Source organism: Ascaphus truei, chromosome 14 (genome assembly GCF_040206685.1).
Source record: "Ascaphus truei isolate aAscTru1 chromosome 14, aAscTru1.hap1, whole genome shotgun sequence".
Classification (NCBI taxonomy): domain Eukaryota; kingdom Metazoa; phylum Chordata; class Amphibia; order Anura; family Ascaphidae; genus Ascaphus; species Ascaphus truei.
Window position 1 is genome coordinate 39,247,342 of NC_134496.1, and position 20,531 is coordinate 39,267,872.

General features: G+C 41.6%; 2 protein-coding genes across 8 annotated transcripts in view; one reads left to right on the top strand and one right to left on the bottom strand.

Moving 5' to 3' along the window:
• The window catches only part of VEPH1 (ventricular zone expressed PH domain containing 1), a 197,960-nt gene that overhangs the window by 150,486 nt on the left and 26,943 nt on the right, over positions 1 to 20,531 (bottom strand). The window lies entirely within an intron of this gene.
• On the top strand, positions 9,598 to 19,880 carry PTX3 (pentraxin 3). Its single transcript, XM_075570556.1, has 3 exons — positions 9,598 to 9,980; positions 10,407 to 10,943; positions 18,255 to 19,880. Exons 1-3 carry the CDS (start codon positions 9,842 to 9,844, stop codon positions 18,866 to 18,868), a joined length of 1,290 nt encoding a protein of 429 aa, XP_075426671.1. The 5' UTR covers positions 9,598 to 9,841; the 3' UTR covers positions 18,869 to 19,880.

Here is a 20,531-nt window from a genome sequence, read left to right on the forward strand (position 1 = left end):
GCTTTGGTCACGGCGCTCAAATATCCTTGACCGGTTGCGAGATATCTATTTATCTTGGGCCTCGAAGATACTTACCTCCGTAAAGTTTACCTCCGTAAAGTTGTCGGTAACCGCTCGGCTATGGCGGCATTTCAAATTTCCCGCGCCCTGCGGGCCAATAGGAAGCCACAAAGTCATCAGGTTCGGCTTCCTATTGGCCCATGTGATGAGGGAGCTTTAAACTTTAAAGCTCAACTAGCTCAGCTGGAATGGCTCCTGGCACCTGGTAGGGAGTTAAGTATCTCCAGAAGCAAGGGGTCCCCATTGCTGAAATGAATGGGGTTCAGCTCCAGAGACAATCTGCGTTAATCCTGGGTAAAAATATTTGTAAATTTGTTTTTAAAAGCTCGGACTACTCTTAACGCAGCAATACCCCCTTCTCCAATTTATATTTACTTTCTTACAGAATCAGAACCGAGGGGTACCCAGGAGCTGAACCTTGCTATTTCTAGCTCCAGGGACCCCCCCCCCACACACAGTTCCTGAGATATTTACCTTTTATATGCCAGTGATACCCAACTGTGGTGTTACACCCATCCAGATCCTATTGAGTAACACCAAGATTAGGTATGATCTAATTAATGTTCTTGTGTTAACCTTAACGGACTTTAGTATGCAATGGCATCATAACGCCTCATTTCACATATGCATACCAATATCACAGCCGTTATAGTTAACGCTATGCTTTTTACAGGATAAAACACGGCTTAATGTCATGGTATTTTCCTTTGACGATACACCGTTAAGTCAACGTCACGTGAATGACCAGAGCTCCGTGGATCTGGGCCTTATAATCTCATATTGTTTGCACATACTATATTTGTTGCAGATCTAAAGATATCTCCTGTTCTTTTGCACAAGTTTTCGTAAAATAATTAAAATAGAAGACAGGAGTTCTAAAAAGGAAAACAGCCATCCAAGCGGCCTTTTATTTATTTATATACTGTAGTGCCGACGAGGATTCTAAAACAAGTCTGGGGCAATCACCAACAAGACCCCGGTACATCCTGGGTACATCCTGGGTACGTGCTGGGTACATGCTGCAACATTTCAGTGACATTTCTGCAGACAGACTATTGGCCCATCGGATTAACAGCGGGGTCCCTGGCAGTCCCATTCAAACTGAATGGGACTGCCAGGGACCCCTGTTGTGTTAATCCGATGGGCCATTAGGCTCTGCAGAATTGTCACTGAAATGTTTGCAGCTTGTACCTGGATCTTGTTGGTGATAGCTCCAGATTTTCCAAGGCAAGTTTTAGAATACTCGTCGGCGCACCTGTATATCGCCCGGAAGAGGAGATCATTGTATCTCAAAAGCTTGCACAAATAAAAGCATTTCGTTAGTCACAGAACGGTACTGACTATCTGTTTTTGATTATGAAGCTTGGCTAACATGGTACAGATACCTCTACATCTATCTATATACATATATACACATATGCACACATAGGAATGAAGCAGGGGGTCTCCGGAGTTGAAGCCCATTCATTTCAGCTCTGGGGATCTATTGCTTCCTGAGATACTTACGTCTGTAGGGGGCTGCTGGTGTCTCAGTGTAGTTTAAAGCTGCCGCATCACGTTGGCCAATAGGAAGCAACACCGGGTGACGTCACAACTTCCTATTGGTCCACAGCATGCGGGAGCTTTGAAAAGCCACCATGACATGAATCACACAGCCGAGCAGCTGATACTACAGATGTAAGTATCTCCGGAAGCAGGCGGTCCCCGAAGCTGACATTAATGGGGTTCAGCACCGGAGACCCCCTGCTTCAACCCTATGTATACAAAAAGAAAAGAATAAGGCTGCCTAGACTGCCGCTTTAATGTCAAGTCAAGTCACAGAAAGTGGTCAGTCGGACACACACACAGTTGCCCTGCAGTTCATATTTAGGTTGTAAATGAGAATTAACACACTGTACTGTAGCAATGCCAAATTTAATTGTACTTTCTTGACAGTAAAGATCCTTGTATATAAAATCATGGGGGCACTGGGTTTGTGGCTGGATGCTCAAAGCTGAAAGAAACGTGAGACCATCTCTAATTGATTTTTGTGTGTGAGTAAGTTGCTGCAACTGTAGAATGATTAGTGGTATAGCTATACACTGCAGCATGTACATTTCCAGAGAAGAGCAGGGGTGCCCAACTCCAGTCCTCAAGCTGCCCCAAAAGGTCAGGTTTTCAGGATATCCCTGCTTCAGCACAGGTGGCTCACTCAGTCCCTGTTTCAGCACAGGTGACTCAATCAGTCCCTGCCTCAGAACAAGTGGCTCAATCAGAGGCTCAGTCAAAGACTGAGCCTCTGATTAAGACACCTGTGCTGAAGCTGGGATATCCTGAAAACCTGACCTGTTGGTGGGGCTTGAGGACTGGAGTTGAGCACCCCTGGAGTAAAGAACATTTCCCCCCACTTTAATCTAAGATCAATGAGTTGTGCCCATTGTATTGCCCTTTGGTTTCATGTCGAGCTGCTACAGAATCAAAGCAGCACTGCCTCCCAGTGACACAACTAGAACATCTGTATGGAGCGTGGAAGTATTAACAGGAGCGTGATACACAGATCTAAACATATTGTGACAATCATAGGTCTAATAAACTAGAAAGTGCTGGGATAAAGACTTGCAAGCCCTGGCTGGTTCACATTGAGATTAAATATGCAATTTCCTAGTGAATTATTAAGCAGATGAATCTACTTGACAACAAAACAGTGGTATTGGATACTTAAATTTATTTAATGCCCTGGTTATTGTCAACAAGCACATAAATATATCCCTTTTGTTGTTTTTGCAATTGATCCACAAATCATGAAATGCTGAAATTCCACCGATTGGAGTTGGCTAGTAAACTTTACAAGCATCTGCAACATTCAAAAAAGATTAACTTTTACCATGTGATGAGAAAGTCGTAATTACTGGGTTTCCCCCCCCCCCCCCCCCCAAGAAATCAAATAAACACATGGTTGTATTATGTGAACCACGGTGATAAGCTTCAAGTGCAAATAACACTTTAAACTTTAAATTAAAAAAAATAAAAATACATAAAAAAATGAATGATATGTGAATTAAACAACATGAATTGAATTTAGTGAAAAATATTGTGATACTGTAGGTCCAGTGGATTAAATTAACCATAGGTATATGTAAAAAGAAAACAAGGGAACATAGTGCGACAATGCAAAAAGTAATAATATCAAGAAAAGATAGGCTTAAAAATAAAATGTCCCTCCTGCTCACTTGGTATTGTAGTAATTCCAGCAGGTTGATGTTAAAAACCTTATTAGCGAAGCAATGGGATGTCAGCAGATGATCCAAAGAGCAAACAGCAAGTTCTCCATTCAGAGATAACAAAACATAGCGCAGTTTTTAGTAGATAAATCCACAGTAAGTGAAGGTGTTGCGTTCACAAACGTTGGATAAAACAAGCGGGGAGGCCATCCAGGGTCCAGGTGCAGCGCCGGAGACGCACACCTTCTCTCTCCTTCCTCCGAACAGAATCACAATGTCACTTCCCGGGAGAGACCCTATTATGTAACTGGTTTATTAGTTACCTAAAACATACGTTTGCCAACAGTGCACCATTACCATGACTGCTGCATAACATTTCTACTACTTTCATTATGTGTGAATTTTAACCGGTGGAACCCAACCCCAGGTCTGGATGTCACAAGACTGCTCACACATAGGGTTGCCAAGTGGCGTCTCCAAAAATACTGGACACAATGGTGAAAGGTGTGATGCGCTCAAGATACATACACACACCTATCACACCTCCCTGCTGTTTCCTCCTCTCCTTGGCCCCACCCCCAGACTTCTCACACCACCTCCTGGCTACTAAATGGTTTCAATTTTAATTTTATCATTCTAATGACATACCTGTACTTAATTATGGAATCCTCCAGCGGTTTTCTATTTAGAAAAATACTGATATAATGACATTTTTGCTGAAAGTTTTTAAAGCGCTGCAACTGTCATTCGTTTAAAAATAAATGTTTTTAAATGATGTTATAACTCAGTTCTGATCCTCGCACATCGGGAGTGACTGCTGCATTACGTACAAACTCCTGACAAAAATAATATGCTCCAGATCGACTTCCGCACAGCTGCCTTTGCATGCTAAATTCTAAAACAATCGAGCAATCAGAACAATAAAAAATTGTTATACGTATGCTAAATTCTGAAACAATTGCTAAGAATGTGTTTTTATTTTATTTCCGCTTAAATGTTTGATTTTAAAGCTGCAGTCCAAGCAATATCCTACATGTGTTTTGTTTTTAAATAAATCAGTTCTGTACTATGACAAAATACTTGTAGCATTTTTTTTAAACATCTCTGAATGACATTTGTAATGCATTATAAAGTAACAAGCATTTCTTTGTTTTTTGTTAATTGAGACTGCAGATCCTCCAGCCCTGGGCACATGTACATACTGTAGGTACCGGATCTGGTTAATAGAATCAGTTTGGAGGTATGGGACGGTACTGCTAAAGGCATAAAAGCAGCAAAAGAATAAATTGTGATTTTGCTGGAGGATAAAATAAACATGACAAAATGTAAGGAACGTAAAGCCGTTATTATCAGCCCCACAGGGACTACTTTTCATTTAATTAAAAATATGGTATTTTGCCTTCTCCGAGGTGACCATCACCCTTATTGGCTATGTGGCAGCTACGTGTTGGCGGCCATATTTTTTCCAGTCTGAGATGTACACCGTTTGGTCGCCAATAGCTTCTGAGCTGGGCAGGGGGTACCCCCAGATCTCAGTAATACTGCCCCAGGTTTCTAGTTTAAATTATGACAATGAAATAAAAATGTGAAAGAAAATAGCTGTGCCGTGCAGATTTCTGCTTTACGTCACTGACTTTGTAACGAGAGATCGTGATTGGAGACACAAGTTTTTGTGGGTGTGTGCAAGACACTTCAAGGTTAATGTACAACGCATCGGTAAACGCAATTGTGCCGTAAAATTGACGCACGGAGAGGAACAAATGAATGTGTCTTGGTGCCCCAATGTAAAAACTATTGCGTGTCAACTATTTTTCCACTAAGAGAAAAATAACACTAATGGTGGAATTGTAGGTATAGAAATCTATGTACTAGAAATGCGTCCAAATTTATCCGTCAACTTTTTCTTGGCGTAAACATCAATTGCAAGTAGAGGCAAAAATTCTTAATGCATTCATATGTACAGTATGAACATGACGCACACCGTATAAAAACATACGAACATGAATACTGGCATACCAACATTTGTCGCTAATGATTTGAGGTGAGAAATTCATTTTTTGGGCAATGCACTCTTTCAATTCATTTTCAAAAAACGATTAATTATACATAGCCGACCTTGTTTCTCCTGGTGTTTCTAGCACTAAAAGGCCCTAGAGGCAGGTATTTATTTTGCAGGTAATGTATTTATTCTAGCATGTTCTAGATCAGTGATTCCAACCCTTTTTGCTATAGAGGCGCCCCTCATCCCAGTGCTCAGTTGCTGAGGCACCCCCACAACAGCACAGTCAGTGACAGAAGACACAGGGCAGAGACAGTCACAGAAAAGACACACACACACAACAGGACAGAACAAATACACACAGGACAGAGACACACACAGACTTACCTATCTACAGCCCATGCTGCGTCCTCCTCTGCTTGGCCACACCCCCTGGCTTCTGACACCTCCTCCTGATTGGCTACATTACCCAACGGTCCAGCCCCTTAGCACCTGCCCTGCGCTGGGAGATCGGGGAAATCCCGCGTCTCCCTTTTGATGCTCTCATGGAACCCCAGGGTGCCGCGGAACCCCTGTTAGGAAACACTGTTCTAAATGGATACAAAAATAGATAGATGATACATAGATACACAGAGATGATAGACCGGTAGATAGATAGTGAAAAAGAAAAGTGCTGGCTCCAATCACTCCACACAAACAGAGTTAGTGAATCAAATAGTGCTGCTCCACAAAGAGGAACTTTCAAAGTGTCCCACAAAACATTCCTAAACACACAGAGGGGAGCGCAAATTCTCTCAGGGTCTGTGTGAAAAAGAAAAACACACAATAGTGCAATATATCAAAATACAGAAGGACATGGATCTTAACGAAAATGGCCAATGCACTCACAAGTGTAGATGGTAACAAAAGCTTTATTACCATTTACACGTGTGAGCGCATTGGCCATTTCCGTTAAGATCCATGTCCTTTCGTATTTAGATATATTGCACTATTCAATGTTTTTCTTTCTCACACAGACCCTGAGAGAATTTGTGCTCCCCTCTGTGTGTTTTGGAATGTTTTGTGCAGATAGATAGACAGTAAAATAGATAGATAGATAGATACAGATGAAGCAAATATTATTGTACCACAATGCGACGGAGGGTGTAATAACCTTTGCAACATCTGTAGATAGATGATAGATAGATAAATAGATAGAGACATTTATCAAGTGCCGGTATGGGATATCCCACCCATTCGAGCGTTAGCTCCCATTCAAGTCAATAGGAGTTAATGCTGGAACGGGTGTGATATAACCCGTACCGGCATTTCATAAATGTGCCCCATAGACAGATAGATATTAACCAAATCATGTGCTAAGCAGTAAATTATTGTTAAGTAGCTATGCACTCATAATCAATAACAGATATACTTACTCCCCATGGTCAATTATCACATTCTTTCCATTTGCTAGAATACGCAGCATACCGTACAGTAGTAAATGTCAAGTGAAGATTGTATTGAACAGTAGCAATAATACATCATTACTCCCTTTCCTTGTGAAGCCCAATAACTGTTTGCCCTGTGGAGCGTCCGGATTTCAGTCTCTATGAAATATTTTTTTTATTTCTTCCAGAGGCAACAGAATAGAGACCAAGACACAAAAAAGCACAATAAACCCAGTAGTGCGGAGAAAAATATTAGGTCAGTGATCTTTTGCGACTGCAGCAGCTCAGCTTGGATAGCAATTAGTTTTTATTAAATGAGTGACAGGTATTAAAGGAGAAATCCATCCTAGCTAAACTCCATTTTTTTAACGGAATTAGAACCAGAGGGTCCTTCAGAGCTGAACCACATTATTTTTCGCCCCCAGTTCCTGAGATACATACTGGTAAAGTTACCATTATTACTTCCTGTTTTTTTAAAAGGGGATTTAAATCGACGTCCAACAGGAAGCCACAACCAATGGTGTTGCAACTTCCTAATTCCCTTAGATTTGGCAGCCATTTTGTTTCCTCTGAGGGAGATTCAAACTTGGTAACTTCACCTGCAAGTATCTCAGGAACCACAGGGTCCCCAAAGCTGAAAATAGTGATATTTGGCTCAGAGAAACACTGGTTCCCATCCTGTAAAAAAAACACAAATTTGGGCTAAAAAAGTATCCAAGTGTAAACATTACATATAACGTTTTGATTTGTGAAATGTCTTTTCTATTTACCGCTCTTCCCTTGGAAAACAAATGAAGTTATTCGATTTTTCACTTCCACCTCTTTTGCTGATGATACCCTAATATAACTCACCATTCCAGACCTCTCCCCTTCTCTGCAATCCCATGTTACTATCTTCTCGTGGATGTCCCATCACTATTCCAAACTTAACATGTCAAAAACGGGACTTGTCATTTCCCCTCCTTATAACTCTATACCGATACCCGATTTCTCACTTCAATAAAAGGCTCCACTATCCTCCCGATACCACAAGCTAGATTCTCAGGTGTAATTTTTTTACTCCTCCCTCTCCTTCAGTCCACACATTCTGTACCTCACCAAAACCTGTAATTTTCGCCTTCCCAATATTTTAAAAATATGTCCTTTCCTCACTATATCCCGACTAGACTATTGCAACCTATTTCTTGGTTTTCCCATCTGCCCCCTCTTCAGTCCATTCTATAAGCTGATGCCAGGTTCATTCCCCTCGCCCACCACTCTTCTTCTACTGCCCCAGTATGCATATTACTACATTGCCTATCCATACTCTACAGCAGGGGGGCGCAAACTTTTTTCCCTGCGCCCCCCTGACGGCTGTCCCCTCGCTCCCGCGCCCCCCCCCCAACCCCAACTTACCCGCGCTCCGGCGTAATGACGTCACGTTGCCATAGCAACGTGACATCACATGACCTCGCAGCGTCATTTTGACGCCGCGTTGCCATGGCGCCGCAGGGAGGAAGCCGCCGGAGCCACGGTAAGTTAGGTTTACAGAGGCCCTGCAGCTCCCCCGGCACTTAATTTAAGTGCCTTCGGGAAGCGCGCGGGGCCTCTGTAAACCCCGCGCCCCCCTGGGGGTCGCGCCCCCCCTGGGGGTCGCGCCCCCCCTGGGGGTCGCGCCCCACAGTTTGCGCACCGCTGCTCTACAGAATCAAATCCTCTCATGATCATGATCTACGTCTCTCCATCTCCTCATTACTCCATTCTACTCCCGCCTCCAAGACTTCTTTGATGGTCCGTTCCGACTCAGGAATACTCTACCACGCACAATCAGACTCCCCCTCCATACATACAAGTCCCCTAAAAATATACTTTTTCAAGGAGGCCTATCCAACCCTCTACTGACGTCTTTCCTAATTTTCCTTTTATCCCAGTACTGAATACTCAGTCCTGAAGTTGATAGCTAAACCCCTGCTAAGCAATTTCCCCTCCCCCCACACACACTCATACTCACACTATTCCGTGTGACTCCACGCCCCACTTGTTTAGATTATAAGATTCCTGGGGCAGGGACCTCCTTCCTTTTCTCTCACTTTGTCTTAACATATATGCACTATATTTGTTATACAATGTTATCGTCCTCCCTCCCACATTGTACTGCACTGAAGAACATGTTGGCGCCATACAAACAAAATCTAATAATAATAATGATTATTATTATGTTTTTTATTCCATTGTTGATTTTACTCCCCCAGTATTTGGACAATGAAAGGGTTAAACTGTCCAGCTGCTGAATGGGCCGTTTATTTGTCCCTTTTGGTTGCACATTTAAATACAGCAAAATATTACAGGATGGAATATTATTTTTCAACTGAACGGTATGTAAGACAGATGCTTGCCTGGTGGTCATTTCTGCTATTTGGACAGAGCATGCTGGATCATTTAACTGTGTGGATATTACACGATTATGGTATGTGCAGAGTTGTATTTCTTATTAATCATGTGGACATCATGACAGAACATTTATTGTTCTCTAAATACTGCCAGTAACAATATAAACAGTATAATCTAGTAGCCACATAACAACAAACCATATTTTAAACTAAATGACATGCTTCCCTCTTGCTGAGCCCTAAATAATTATGATTTTATCTCCATGCGGAGTTTCCTTAACAACTAAGAAAGAAAATATGCAAACAAATATGCACCGGGTTATTGGGTAACAGGGTTTGACCAGAAGCATATTTTCCCTGAAAGGAAGCTGTAAACCACACATGGAATGGTGAAATTGTACTGATGTTTTGTATTCGCAAATCTCCAGTGATTTATAGTACCCCATGCAACTTTCCCTATTTATCCCCCTCATCAAAGAATCCACCCACCACATGGGCCATTAAGGATAGGTTGTGTAACTCCCATGCCTCCAACACTACCACCCCTTACAATGACTCTTATTACATGACATCATATTCCCATACAATACGGCCACTGAGTAATACTGCTGCTTCATTCAGCTTCACCTGGCTCTCTCTCAGCATTTATTAAGGGGCTTCAGAGTCTCCCTTTCTCAGTCTTGCCACAACTGAGTTCTGCTACGTTTTAAGAAGCATATTTAGAACAGAAGACAACAGTAAAGGAGGCTTCAGCATTTTGAAACTGCATTAGCAAATAACAAAAGAATGGTTTCTAAAGATATGATAGCACTGAATATATTATTGTGTGCTATTTCTTGTTTCTCGTCTGCTTGGACTATTGATGATGTTCTAAATGTTATCGTTGAGCATGAGTTTGACAATGGAAATCTTGAAACTGAAGAAGGCAAGTAGAGTGAACTTTTTTTTTCTTTTTTTCTTCTTGAGATTGATTATGTTCTGGCTTGTAAAACCCCTGTATATTTTTAAATTCTTCTTTAGTTCGTGAACTACATATTTTTGTTATATTGACTCAGCTGCTATTTTACTATTAAAGTTCTAGACACTTTTTACTATAGCGAGGTGACAACTGGTAATTTTAGATTGTGTGGATTTATTATCATGTACTGTAAACAGACATATCATGATTGTGCAAGGAAGTCTTCATTGAAATTAGCATTTATTATTATTTTTTTGCAGAGATGATGTAAAGAGAAATATAAGTTAACGCAATAATATTATATGAAAGAGTGTCTTACAGCTGTACAGATGTGAAACTTTCAAACGCGTTTCCATGTAGTAAGCAATTATAACTTGAATTCTTGTATTTTAGCTCCATGTACTGTATCTGAGTGCCAAACTAGAGAGACTACAAAGTGGGACAAACTGTTTACAATATTAGAGAACTCCCAGATGAAAGAGAATATGCTGCTGCAGTCCATTGATGAAGTTATTAAGGTGGAACTGCAGAGTGTGAGAGCTGAAATGCTGCAGTTTGTAGACAACTTCGCTGGAACCTGTGGTTTGGGCAGTGAGGGTGTCACTCCTAAAAATGCAGCTGAGCTGGACACAGCACTACCATCCAGATTGAATCAAGATGAACAGTATGAGAACAGTCTGGAAGCGAGTAACGGAAACATGCTGGGAGAATTGTTTATTCTGAGCAACAACATATCGAATAGACTGGACAAGATTGAAAATGCTCAGCAGAGAAAAGATGACGAGGCAGATGCTGGTGAGCAAAATCAAGTTGATGCCAAATGTAAAATTGAAGGGAACAGCCTCAACTCTGCTCTACGAGAGCTAGATCAAGTGTCATCCAAACTGCAGCTAACCGAAAAGTGGATCAGCCAACGCATCCTACCATCAGGTAAGATTAAACCATCTAGTAGTGACGGGGAATTTGTGCCAATAATGAATTCAATCATATGCATTGTGGGTGTATTATATGGTTATACAAGTGCTATTGGCCATGTGTTAGAAAGTATAGCTAATTTTCAACTATCTATTGTATCAAACACTTTCAGGTCTTTGTAATAGTGCATAGCTTTTACAATAGGCAATTCTGCATTTGTTCTTTAAATGTGGTGCGGGCTAGATTTGAAGTAACTAGTGTTTAATATAATGTAAGGATACGTATTAAGATACCTAATGTACATATTTTCATCATGGTGGGTGGGGCAAAAGTAGGAGGGTCTTTCAAAGCTTTAAACCACTTTCGTGGATACTTAAACGTCTCGGTAATGCTCTCCCAGGTATATGAGGTACTGTATGGCAGTCCAGTTACCATTTATAAAGGTTTGGAGGTAAAGAGCCCAAAATACATTGGAGGCTTCTGAACACATCTGACTGGGCTGAAAGGAGATGGAATTTGCTGAAACCTGTACTTACTGTATTCAAGCAGTAGATTCATCTTTCTCTCCAGAGATCATTAAATCCCATCCACAGATGAAATACCAAAGAGTAGTGTAGTGCTACTGTAGTTATTGGGAAATCTCTAGCTGAGAAGACTGTTTTTTCTACACCTTTCTCCTGGAATAATTACAACTCCATCACCTTCTATTGGCTCTTTAAAAAATGCAAATATACATTTACAATATGATGTAATTCTATATGGTGGTCACCTAGAACCTTCAAGTACAAGATCTGTTTGTGTCATTAAATAGTCTTCTGCAGCTTGATCAATTCTGGGGCATATTTATGAAGTAGTGGTGCTCCATGAGATATCTTCTGAGACTGCTTGGTAGTTATGCCCTGTAAGATGTCTTCCAGCTCAGAGAGTATCTTCTAGAAGAGCACTTCTTAATGCATACTGTATGGCCCAATATCCCTCCAGTGACAGATTGTTGCCACAAGGACAGGGCACCCATTGTATTGAAGCATATTATTGAAGTACGGCATATTGTTCCATTGTCCTCTGGGTATCAGATTCACTTTAAGAAATAAACATAGATTCACCAATACTAGGTAAGCATAAACAAGTCAATAACATGCCGTGAATGCTCCCTCCTCTATTAAACAATGGACAAGAAGGAATCCTATTGCTTAAGGTAGTCTTCCATTTAAGTACCCAGAGTAATTATCACAATATTACTCATATAACTCAAATACAAGAGGAATTACACTAGGTAGGGATAGTCAAATATATTGACGCAGTCACTTCCGAGCAACCCTTGTTTAGTAGATGTGTCAGCGGAAACACAAACATGTGCACACGATTAAGAGTCATGTACAAAATTATTTGTCACATATTTCTTGAATGGGTTACCGTTTGGCTATACAGCATGTAATAGTTGGTGCTTAAGAAAGAAAAAATGAATGGACCATAATTATGATTTCTGGCAGGAAGTACAGGTCACTATATGAAATTATGCAATTATGTTTCCAATTTGTTTCCACGGTTCTGAGCTTTTGGATTTGAGACAGTGCAGGGGAAAAAAATACACATAAACATAGGTGGGCAATTATTTTCACTGTCATTCACCCTGATAAATTCATAGGATCCTGTCAGTTTGATTCATTATATTTAAAAGCAGTTCTGCAGCAGAAAAGCTGACATGGTGTCTGATAGGAAGAACTCTCGTGTTGGTTAATAAGAAAAGTTCTAGTAGGGAGAGATCCGCACATCAATAGTAAATCACACAAGGAAAAATCCACTGCGTTTGCCTGTATAGGGTTTGTGTGTGGTCTGTGTACTTAGTAATAGATAGTAATACTGCACACCAAAAATGTAAGATACTTGCTTCTGGTTCAGGGAAACCTGTCTATAGATTCCTATAGGGTACTTAGTGAAAATAGATGATCCAGGGCACTGCGGATTTTCCATAGAATTTATTGTGTCAGAACAGCAGGACGTTTCAAACTTCAGTGAGGTTTTTTTCAAGTGACTGGCATTAATTGAGTAGGTATTGAAAGTGTATATATATTGATATTTGTTTTTTTTTAGTATACATGTAAAATAGACAGAACAGAGAATGCTACTAATTCTGTAGGTTTCTTTGTTGGTTCTCTGTACAGAGCAATACTTGGGAGAAACAATGGACTAAGTCTGTTTGTTTTTTTGTCCAATCCACCTAATTACAGGGTTCTGACCCAACACAGAGATACCAATGGGTCACACTCACTAGAGCAGGGGAGCGCAAACTTTCCCTGCTGCGACCCCCTGTCTTGCCTGCCTCGGTGCTCACTCCCCCCCCCTACCACCAGCTTGGAGCTGCGTCAAATAACGCTGCAGGGTCATGCGACGTCACGTGACCCACGGCGTCATTTGGCGCGTGTGACGTCACATGATCCCACGGCGTCATTTGACGCCGCATTGCCATGGAGATGCGTCACATAGCGTCTGAATCATGGTAAGTAGAAAGCTGCAGAGGCCAGCATTTAATTTAAATGCCTTGGGGAAGAGAGCAGGGCCTCTGCAACCGGCGCGCACCCCCCCCCCCCCAAGAAAAATCTCCCGCCCCCCCCCCCCAGTTTGCACACCCCTGCACTAGAGGGCGCTAAATGGTTCACCATTCGCAGTTGTTTCATTGTATGTGCTTTTGTTGCAGGTTGTGATACCTTCTAATGGACCAACAAGAGAGTTCCTCATAGATGAAATTATACTGCACAGAGCTTTCCAAACTTCACAGGGGTTCTCCATATGATCCCTGTGAAGTAAACAACATGTGCTTAAAATGTTAGCCATGCTCCCTACACTGACATTGGGGCCATAAAAGAGTCTGCCAGCAAAATTCTCTGTTATCCCATTACTGACTGCAATTAATGATTACATGTATTATCCTGCTCTTATTCACTGAGCTGCACGCTTCCACAAATGTGACCATTATCAATAGTCTGGGTTCAGAAAGGCCATATTTAATGGTTGAATGCCATGAAAATGGGCTATACAGTGTTCCCCAATCAAAACATCACATATCACAAAATATATCTGGGATACAGGAAATGGTGTCCCAAAGGGGAGGAATAAGGCGGCGCATTGCAACTCACGGTTGCTGGATCGCTAAAAAGTTACTTTATTGGAAAAACTGCAATATGTAGACAAAAAAGGATCTTGAGAAAAATCTCTCAAGAGACATATATACACATATATAACACAAACAGTATAAGTAAGGAACACTCAAAAAACATATAAAGAAAAGCTCAAGCCACTTACCTGTCTGCGGCGCAAGTGGAAAGACCAGGAATATCTGTCCGCTCCGAAAATAATCCAGAGCCACTGCACTCGCCAAGTATTAAAGATCTGAATGTTTTCCATCAAAATACTACAAAGTTAATAACTGCGACGTTTCGAGCGCACACGGCTCTTTGTCAACGTTGGTTGATAAATAGCCGTGTAGGTTCGAAACATCACAGCTTTTAACTTTGTAGTATTTTAATGGAAAACATTCATATCTTTTATACTTGGCGAGTGCAGTCGCTTCTTGGACTGATATATATGTCCACGGCACTCCAGAATTAGAAAAGTATAAAGATACATTTAACACATCATGAGATACAAGCAATAACATCTGAGCGACGTTGGAACCAAACACCAAGGAGCTTGATAAAGGGCTGCTAAAGTGTTTGCTCGAAACACTCAGTTTTCATTGTTTGTATCTCATGATGTGTTAAAAAAAATGTATCTTTAGTTTTCTAATTCTTGAGTGCTGGGGACATTTTCTATTTTTAAATTGTTTTGAACCGGAGAGGTGAACATGGATTGTCCAGCGAGCACCTAATCCTACAGCTAAATTTCTATTCTCATTCTACTTATCTTCAGTAGTGCTTTCATCAAATATATATATATATATATATATATATATATATATATTGATGCCCACACCACGTTGCAGTCTCTTTTAGTCCCAATGTAAGCAAGGAAACACTGTAATTCTTTGTATGGGGTTTATTTACAGGGATTAAATCATATTAACAGGCCTACTGTCCCTTTAAATCCAAATAAAACATAAAATAAACTCCTACTCCTCTTATGAGACTAAGGATACGCTTATAGTGCTGGCCAGCAACGCGACGGCAACGTCAGGCTACGGTTGCTGGAAAAATCAGATTGAGATGACTTCCAGCGATCGCAACCAAGTCGTTGCTCCGTCGCGTCGCACTTACCATAAGCACACACGACGGCGGCAATGCATTTGTTTAACGTAACGTCGCATCGCTGTCGCCAGCACTATAAGCGCAGCCCTACTGTACATTCAGCTTCAAACCCTTTCTAGCGACAGCTGGACAACTATACTGGTTCCCAGCATAAAACATGCCCTGGCATATGCAACAATGTACACAGTCTCTGCACACAACAATAAAGTGTTTTGCTTATCTTAGTCCATTGGAGCTGACGTCCCCGCTTCAGCACGATCTCTCCTCTTTCCTGCTTTCCTCTGGAATTCAAACCCAGGCAGTCCCAGCAGACTCTGCGATCACCATCCAGCGGGATCCAAGGAACTGTGCCAGCCCTAGGCCACGTAGGGGTAGCAGTGCTGAGGTGCGCTGACGCTGAGGCTCGCCTGCTGAAATCTGTGCGATTTCATGCACATGCAGGCGAGCCAGCGGGCGCGATCGGGAGGCGGGGGGAGACTGAGGGAGGCGGGGCAGTGACGTCGCTGGGCCAATCGCCCGCGACGCACTGTCGTCGACGTCACGGCGCTGTGACATTGACACTGCCTCGCGCTGATTGGATGTTTTCAGCCGACAGCGCTCTGAAAAACAGCTTGGCTGTCGGCTGAAAAATCCAACGCGTCAGCACGAATGCGGACGCTCGCGTGAGCCCCCTCTCAAGGCATCCTCATTGAGGATGCCGGGGCTCAGCGCGGAGCGTCCGCACGGCTCAGCACGGCTTCCCGTGCTTTGGACGCAGCCTAACAGTCTCTCTCTGTGACTCTCAGTATGTCTCTCATACATGGCAGCTTCTCTGTAGTCACTTCCTGACTATTCAAACCAGGCTGATTAGCTTCAGCTGAACTAGCTACTCTAAAGATTAACTCTCTGAGAGCTGAAAAGTCCTATAGCTGCCCTATTCTAGCCCCTAGAGGGCATTGTTGGTATCACAATATATATATACAGTATATGTCACTGAAAGTAAGGCACTCCTATAATACTCTTTGCCAAGGTGTCACGGATATGTGAAGGTATATATAGCATAATGCAAAATGGATTCAATAAGTGGAGTTTATTTACACAGTGATCGACATTTTGGTTGATCAAGATATCAAAAGACATAAAGATCCCAACGGTGACCGAAACATTGATCACTGTGTAAAATTTAGCCTACTTATTGAAGAAGTCCAAGTGTATCGGATCTATTTTGCTTTTATGATATATATATATATATATATATATATATATATATATAAAAACACATATATATATATATATATATATAAACACACACACACACATATATATATATACAGTAATCTATCAGTCTTTCAGCATATGCTTTTAAATGCTATACAGGCGTCTCTAATGTGAAGGGCTTTCAAAGAGATTTCAGACTCTGGTTTTGATTTCTCCCAAAGCTTGGAGGAGGGCCAGTAGAGCTCTTAAGGGAGCTTCTAATCACACTGTTGTTGGTCTTATACAGAGCTGTTTTTAATTTGAGTAAGCCCTTGATAATCAAGTCAAAAGGCCTGTTAATTAAATAGCCTATTTCAGACGGTGTTTCTGACATTTCTGAAGAATAACTGAACAAGGTGACCAGAAATTTAATGTGAACAAAATATTCAAGAAAGATTTTTTTTAGCCAAACAATCAAATAATATGTCATGTCTTTTTTAAACGGGGTAAAAGGTGGAATCCTTCATTCCTTCAAGTTAAGAGCTGGATAATGTAAAGTCACATTGGCTCCTTTACACAGGAAATGAGTCAGCCTAATTACCAGTAGTGGGCCCCCCTGCAAGCTCTCCATTAATTGAATAGAACTTTATTAACTATAACAAAGAAAGGTTCTCATGTGCTTGAGCGTATGTTCAATAAGCTTCCAATTTCTTCACCAGACTTGCCAACGCTCTGATTTTAGCATCAGTAGTCTTAGGCTGCGGCCCCAGTGTCGGCAGCTGCACGCGCGCCTGATAGCGCGTGCAGCTGTGTAAACCGTGATCTCCGGTCTGTGGCTGAGCTGCAGGAGATTGCGACAGGGAAAGGGGGGGGGCATAGCGGGGGGCAAGGCCATGATGTCACCAGGCTACTTAGCCCTCATTGGCTGAGCCGCCAGGGGGGGCGTGGACAGCACTCCGTCACCAGTTCTGAAGGCAATTTTATTGTCTTCAGAAAATCTAGTCGAGCAACGCAGCGATAAATTGTGCGCCAAGGCAGCTAGTGGGCCCGGCCCCATTGACGGGCGCTGTTCTTGTTCCTGCAGCGCACGCCATAGCATGTACTGGGGACCAAGCCTTATACACGTTAGTGGAGTCTCATTGAAAGATTTCACCTGCATCAAAGGAAAGGGTTCTTTACAGTAAGGGCAGTTATAATGTGGAATTCATTACCCATGGAGACTCTGATGGCAGATACAATATATATCTTCAAAAAAAAGTTGGACATCTCTTTAGAAAGGAAATATGTAGATGATAAAATCATTGCAATGTATGTGCAGTAGCAGCACTGTTGTTGTCCATTTTGAGATGGGTGGACAACTAAGTAGAATTGTTTCTCACTATACAATCCACGTCAATCCGATCCCCGAGGTTCTGATATTTCAAGGCCAATGGGAAGATTGCTGCAAGCTCACATTTATTGCCTCAGCTTCCAACGCAAGGCACCCAGGAAACGCAAGGCACCCAGGAAACGCAAGGCACCCAGGTCTTCCTGTCCCAGGATCAGACTTCCCGGATCTATGGCAAGCAGTATACGTTTAGGTTGGCATGGTAGAAATGACAAGAACCAGTAATATTTACACAGCCTCTTATTTTATTGGCCACAAAGTAGCCTGGGACGTAGTCCTCTCTCCCACAGGGAAATTAGTAAATTGCACTGTTATCACTCTTATTGTTATTATTACTTTCTAATATGTTTGGTTGGATGACAAGGCGCATTAAAAAAAATTAAGCATTAGGTGACGTGGTTATGAGGTCATCACGAGTCAACAGTAACCCTGTTACTGCATAAGATTTCCTAACATTAATGAGAAAACACCAGTTTACATCAACACTAACTTCTCAATATGTCTTTTTCTTCCATTTTTTAGGTTGTGAAGTAGCAATTTTATTCCCAATGAGATCACCCAAAATCTATGCAAGTGTGCACCCTGCGGACATGACCCTTCCGGCCTTCACTGCCTGCGTATGGGTTAAAGTGACCGAAGCACTGGACAAAACTGTTGTGTTCTCCTACGGCACCAAACGAAACGCTTATGAAATTCAGCTGTACCTGGACCGTCAGGATGCCGTGCTAGTTGTAGGCGGTGACAAGAACAAAGTGACTGCAAGGCATGTGACAACCCCAGGGCAATGGTCTCACTTGTGTGGCACGTGGAGCTCTGTTGATGGTACAGCAACAATCTGGGCCAACGGTGAGATCAGTGCTACTTCCTTTGAAGTGGCAAAGGGTCATGTCATTCCTCCTAGAGGGATTTTGCAGCTTGGCCAAGAAAAGAATGGTTGCTGTGTAGGAGGTGGCTTTGATGAATCATTATCCTTCTCTGGAAAGGTCACAGGCTTCAATGTATGGGATAGAGTACTCAGTGAAGAGGAGATCGTGACAAAGACTGGAGCAGAAGATGCTTGTGGTATCCGGGGTAATATTGTTGCTTGGGGAACCACAGAAATCCTGCCACATGGGGGAGCTCAATATATTCACTAGTTTTGGTAGATCTCAAATGTAGCCACGTCTTCCATCAAATGCATTTGGTTGATGAGGCTACATTGAGCTTTTACAACGTATACGTCTACACCAGGGGTGGCCAACTCCAGTCCTCTAGGGCCACCACCAGATTAGGTTTTCCGGACATCACTAGCCTCAGTCTTTGACCTAGCCACTGGTTGAGCCACCTGTGCTGAAACAGCGATATCCTGAAAACTTGACTTGGTGGTGGCCCTGGAGGCCTAGAGTTGGCCATCCCTGGCCTAAACACTTTAGCAAGGCCTCAAACTAATGTGTTCTTATTTAAGCTAAGTTTACTTTTGGAAAGGATATTCTGATTGATCTAACTTACCAGAAACACAAAACAACACCATTGCTTCCAATACGGCACATTTAATTTGATATTACTGTACTATTGCCACAATAACTGAAAAATAGGATAAAAGTAACAGTGAAACACCAAACTAATCAGCCTGACCGGATTACCCTCGGTCATTTTGTTTAATGTGAATGCAAATATGCAGCTAAAAATCAAGTACACTTCATAAGTCTAATTATAACCACTTGTTTTACTCAACCATTATATGTGTAATTATATACTACTGTATTATATTGTAAATTGAATTTGTAAGAATTGCCATAGAACTACTGTATTTTTGTAAAATTGTACCATAGACATATACTAAATCTCTATCACACTGTTACAAGTCTGCCTATTTTAAATGAAGATATGAATACAAATATATAATCATTACTGTACGTTTACATTGCTTTTCACCGAATTATAATTTTTTTTGAATCAGCTTATTGGCTCAGATTATATAATATCACCAAGACACAGTTATTAGAAGACGCTTACTGTTGAATACTAAACACTGATGTTCTGGAATGATGCTATTTCAAGAGACAAATCTACAATTATTTTATTACTGCCACTATGAAAACAATATCTGTTAACTTACTCAACGTGTATTCAGTTCACCTATTTTTAAGTGTTTTCAGTGATTTTGAATTTTTTTTTTTCTACAAAAGAAATTAAAATTACTTTTTTATTTTGAGAATGCGGTTTCAATTCTTTGGCAGCTTTTAAAAGGGGTACTCTGAACTAAAATTCACCAGGGTTATGTTTTAGTTTGGTGAAGAATATTACAATAGTGTTGGGCGGCTATGGATTCCTAGTAGGCGTTAGTAGAGAGACGGTAAGAGTGACAACAAAAAATGCCATTTCTGGTAGAGCAGGGTCATTATTCCATTTCTTCAGAAGAAAACCCAGATGAACATACTTAAACAATATTTACTGGAGTTACAGCGTTCTTCCTCTAGTGTCATTTCTAAAAAGCACATTTCTAAATCTTCTCATTTTGATGTTTAGGCTTTCCAGTTAGGGTTGCCAGATGGCTTCTCCAAAAATACTGGACTCAATGGTGAAAGGTGCGTCAGGTCACTATGTCCAGGGAGGAAAATACCGGACGCATGTCCAGTATTACAGAAACTCTCATTTTTTACTGGACAGAGTATCCAAATACAGGTTAGTCCAGTTCAATACCGGACACCTGGCAAACCTATTTCCAGTGCCAGGGGTTTGGCAGCACCAGTGTCATGTCCGCTCCTGGAGCGATCACATGACCCTGCTGGTTCCTGGATACAGGAAATGCCAGTGGAG